At 40.5% G+C, this 5,654-nt stretch overlaps 1 protein-coding gene across 1 annotated transcript; it reads left to right on the forward strand.

Annotated features, from left to right (window-relative positions):
* The first annotated feature begins 507 nt into the window (after positions 1 to 507).
* LOC125487499 (probable G-protein coupled receptor 139) lies at positions 508 to 5,654 on the forward strand. The gene is given in 4 exon segments (XM_048619097.1): positions 508 to 776; positions 3,983 to 4,098; positions 4,602 to 4,943; positions 5,020 to 5,654. Coding segments are annotated over 4 exon segments (1,362 nt in total).

The raw sequence follows: 5,654 nt of genomic DNA on the forward strand, positions 1-5,654 counted from the left end.
ATAGATAGATAGATAGATAGATAGATAGATAGATAGATAGATAGATAGATAGATAGATAGATAGATAGATAGATAGATAGATAGATAGATAGATAGATAGATAGATAGATGGATGCATGGATACATGGATGGATAGATGGATGAATGGATAGATAGATAGATGGATAGATAGATGGATAGATAGATGGATAGATAGATGGATGGATGGATGGATGGATGGATGGATAGATAGATAGATAGATGGATAGAAGGATAGATGGATGGATGGATACATGGATGGATAGATGGATGGATGGATAGATAGATAGATAGATAGATAGATAGATAGATAGATAGATAGTTAGATTTGTTTATTTCAAAGACGCAACTTAATTCTTATTAAAGAAACAAAGCGTAGATTTTGTTCACTTCTGTTCGTGCATTGCAGTTATTTCTTGTCACTCAGAAACATTTCCAATATCTATTTATACGGGAACTGATGGACAAGCCATTTCACTACAACATACCATGACCATTGGCTCGAATGATTATGTGTTCTGGTACAGACAGTTCACCAATCACGTTCCCGACTACCTCGTCTCCAGATTCAAGGACGAAAGAATTGAAGCAATGTTTAAAGTATCTGCGGACAGTGAGAAAGGTACCACAACTTTCACTGTTAACACATCCCAGCTTTCAGATGCTGCGGTGTATTACAGTGCTGTGAAACACAACGAAACAAAGAGTATGAGGATTGAGGAGACGACAAGAAATCGGACTGCAGAATCGAAAGCAAGGCAAGAAAACCCTTTCAACATGTAACTTAAATGCGTCAAACATGTGCAATTTAAAGAATGATAATTCGTTACCACAGCGAGTTTTGCTTTCTCAATTTTGTACATAATCAGCCCTGACCAGAACAAAATATCTCTGTACTTTACCAGAGCTGTAATTGTCTGTGAACCTTTGATCACAAAGTTATCCTGTAATTTGTCCTGTAGCTGTTTCCTGTTTCATGTTCCGCATCTGTTTTTCATGCGACAGCACAGAGAAAGATGCATTTTGTTCTTAATCAATGCATTTGGAAACGAGCAATTGAAAAGTTAGATTTATTTTCTTTCATTCTTCTCTTGTACATAGCAGTCTCTGATAGTACAGTGTAGATGGAGATTTTTCCAGCGCCTACTGAGTGTCAAAAACAACTCAACTATAAACATTGATGTGGTCTGGTGTCTTATGAAATGAACATAATGTCTGTGTCATGGAAAAAAGAATGATATGGTCTCATTTGCAAGAACTGTGGATGGTCGGACTTTTGCACAATCAGAAACAGGAATTAATGCAGCAATATTTGAGACATCATTCATTTTTAAAGATAGATAGGGTTCATGCAGCACACCAGGGACTGGTGCCTATTGAATTAACCATGGAGCCCCAGACGTCGACAAAAATAATCAGGTGAATGCAGGTACAATTACAACGTTGAAAAGACATTTATATACGTTCGTGAAAAGGAAATGGTTGGAGGGATATGGTTCAAATGCAGGCAGGTGGGGAAAGTTTAGTTTGAGAACATGATCGGTGCGGACATGTTCGACTGAGGTGGCTGTTTCCATGCTATATGTCTCAAAGACTGTATGAACTGAAAGTCAGATGGAACCTCGCATAATAATCAAGAAGGACACACGTGTAGAATTATGCCAAACAACAATATAACTTGAAGAACCATAGCAATATTTGCACAGTATGAGGTTAATGAGATGGTCAAGGAGGTAGGGATGAATAAAAACATAATCAGTTCCTTGAAGTATACAATCCGAGGCACAGATACATGTGTAATGCACGAGGGAGTGGCATGGATCATTCAGAATTGTTTTAAAAAGGGCTTGTTGAAACACCAACACAGACCAAAGCTGAATTGATAATAAAGGAGACAGAGATTCGTGGAACAATTATAAGGCCTTACTAACACTGGCACAACCATGCCTACAAATCAAGTATGCAGGCAAAGGTTAAATAATAATGGGGACCTAGTACAACACTGATAGAATTAGTGCTTTCTGAAATTGTCTTATTTCCAGGAACTAATACAATATCATCAGGGTCAGTTAAAATGCAAGCAAACGCAGAATGTCCTCTATAAATTTCGGAGACTCGTGATCGCTTAATAATACTCAGGGCTGAGTGAAAAATCAACACAGGCAGATTCGAGAGAATTCGTGTAATGAAATCAGGGTTTGTCTCAATATTAACGAGGGTCCACATTCCATTGCCAAGTTACGTTAGATCAATTTCGGAGAGAAGTGAATCCAAAAGGCTTGATTTAATTTTTCAGAACACTGCAGACTAAACTATGAATTAACCAAATGGAGACAAATTGCTGAAAATGTGAAATTTGACTTATTTTTACACAGACACAAAGAAACCTTTAATCGTGCTTAATCTAGTGCATACTAGGTAGGTTCAGAAATGGACCCTATACTCAAAACTGGAGGAAACCAGAAAATCAGGGCTAAAGGCAAGTTGGAACTGTTTGCCCCCATTTTTAACCAGAAGTGCAAAGTAGCCAATCTGCGTGGGCCTTTTCCTGAGCTCCCAGCATTGCAACAAGGCTGTGTACAACTTCAGCAAGATATCAAAGGGCTAGGTTCCGGTGACTCATGGTCGAAGATCCCTTTAACCACCTGCACTTCCCATTTTTCACAATATAAGAAATATTCTGCCTTCTGTGTTACCTACTAATGTGGATAAATTCACGATTAATACACTATGTACTATCTTCCAGGTTCGTTCCCATATAGGTAATCGGTCTCGGGCCCATTGAAGCCTAACTGTGGCTTACAGGAATGACATTACCACCCAGTTTTATGATATCAATGAAATTAGAAATATTATGCTTGATTCCCACATACAATCATTATATAGAATGTCAAACTCTGTTGCCCAATGAAGATATCTGTGGCACTCCCAATATCAATAGTTGGCCGACCTCAAAATAATCCATTTATTTCTGCTGTTTGATTTCTCTGTATTAATTAATGGCAACATAGCAGCATCATTCTCGTATTCCCTCATGTTATTTCCTGACTTCCTTGTGGGATGTTATGCAGAGCTTTCAAAAGTTTGACTACACCATATCGGTACAGATTTGCCAGCTCTCGAATTAACAGCCTCGAACAAATTCGAGTGAGGTTGGCAAAAATTATTTCCCTTTTATTACACCATATTCACTGCGCACAATTATGCAATTATTTTCGAAGTGCCTACTTATCACTTGTTTTATTATATGATTTGACATTTTCCCCATCGCTGACCCGGACCAGGTCTTAGTCAAAATATTTCTCAGACGCCCTTCTTAAATAGTGGTGTCTTTCTAATCCCCAGGAAATTGTCTGGAATTTCTCGAGCTTCCAACGTTGACAATCATTGCAATCATGGTCTCTCCAGCCACCTCATTCATGACTCTGGAATACAACCCATCTTGTCCAGGGATCTATCAACCTTTCGTGCAAGAAGTACTTTGTTCTCAGTTGCCAAAGAATTTTCACGCGCCGGCCTCCTCCTCAGGCATCGCCCCTCACTGGTAAACTATTATTTCAAACTTTTCAGTTGTAAATATAGACGAATGTTAAGATAGCACCACCGTGGAATGAAAATCATTTTCTAATCTGACAGCTAAAGATATGAAACAATTGGGATAGTCGCAGAGAACATCTGAGATTTCCTTCAAATTAGGCATAAGGCCTCAGCTCCAATTTTGCCATCGGTCTTTAGTTTGATAGCGGCATCGAAACAAGTGGAAGGGGGCTTCAGAATTTCTACGTCGCTGTTCAGGTAAAAAGTGTGTGCAATTGTGAATCTTTCCAGTGTTACCTCGAAGTCATGAAAGCGTCAGTTATTCTGTTTGTTCACTGAACTGAAACCCAGGTAAATGTTACAATTTAATTGTTCCTCTCGAGATCCTGAAGTTGAACAAATGCGAGATGTTTCAACTGTGACACAGAGCTGAGGTGAGGACTTTCGCAAACTCCGTTAGTTTGTTACAAGTGATGCATGGCCCGGCAAAAGGCCCGTTCGATGCCACTTATTATCCAGCTCTTGTTGTTATTGATGTCCCTGGTAAGTAACAGGTTCCAAATATTTGTTTTCAAGTGCAACAAAATCTTTCTGTTCCTTTTCAGGAACACCTTTTTAATTTTCTGATGTTCCCAGCTGAAGGGGCCTCAGACCAGGTCCCTATGTACATGCGTAAAATGTTAAGTTCTAGTGAATATGTGCCCATTTGCATGACGCAGCAAGATCATATCCCACTTGTTACACTGAGAAATTACGGAATGATTGCTTATTAGATTATTGATTTGTGAATTGCAATGTATAGCATTGACTGAATACTAATCAGATAAACTGCTCAATGTTAAGGCCTATTCCAATGCTGGAAACTACAATCGAATGTTTTTGATGTTAAATGGGATAATCCGTTATCATTGTGTTCGACATTTTTAGGCACAGACTTCATGAGTATTTCGAAGAAAATTATTGCAAATCTGTAATTATTTTAAAACTTAAAACTTTATGCAATGATTACTCAAGTCATTTCAATAATAGTTTGCAATTTCTCACAGCCAACTTGCTGACGATCATTGTACTATTAAGAGGACAGTGGGGACACTGTCGGTGTACAACCTGTTATTTGGTGGAGATAGCAGTGAGCGATTTTCTTGTCATCATCACTGGGTGCATCTTCAAACGGACTGGCGGTGTTTACTTCCGGCACGGTGCCCTGTCCACGACCGACGCCTGTGCACTCAGCACTGTGATAATCTATGCCAGCCGAGATGGTTCAGTCTGGCTGACAGTGGCCTTCACCATCGACCGTTTTGTCGCCATTTGCTGCCAGAGTCTGAAAACCAGCTACTGCTCCCAGGAAACGGCCTCATTGTTCATCGGAGATAACAAGGTGTAGAGCTGGATGAACACAGCAGGCCAAGCAGCATCAGAGGAGCAAGAAGGCTAACATTTCGGGCCTAGACCCTTCTTCAGACCTGAGCAGCGTCAAGAACCTCCGTTCCTACTTCGTCTACCAGCCCTTGTACATTGTGGACGGGGTGTCCTGGTTCTGTCACTTCAGAGACACATACTATAACTCACTTGCATGGAAATCCTATGACTGGCTGAATCACATCTTGACACCTATTCTCCCATTCCTCCATATTCTGCTGCTCAATGCCTTGACTGTCAGATACATCTTAGTGGCCAGCAATGCCCGAAGGAGACTCCGGGGCACAGCGAGCCACGGAGACCCAGAGATGTCCAATCGCAAGAGGTCCATTGTCCTGCTCTTCACTATCTCGCTGAGCTTCCTCCTTCAGTGGGTCACCTATGTCGGGCGATTCCTCTATGTGCCGGTTAATGCTGAGGCATACTTCAGTGGCTTGGATTTCACTGACCCACAGTTCATTCTCCAAGAGACGACCAACATGCTGCAGATACTCAATTCCGGCAACAGCGTCTTCATTTATGCAATATCCCAGAACAAGTTCCGAAACGAGCTGAAGAAGATTCTGTTATCTCCCTTCACAACTCTCACTGGGTGCAAAGGATTTTGTCATGTTGTTTTGCTTCCGTCGGGGTGCTCAATATGTAACGCTCTCTCTCATTGTCTCAAAATTGAATAA

This window comes from Rhincodon typus, chromosome 42 (genome assembly GCF_021869965.1).
Source record: "Rhincodon typus isolate 14 chromosome 42, sRhiTyp1.1, whole genome shotgun sequence".
Taxonomy (NCBI): domain Eukaryota; kingdom Metazoa; phylum Chordata; class Chondrichthyes; order Orectolobiformes; family Rhincodontidae; genus Rhincodon; species Rhincodon typus.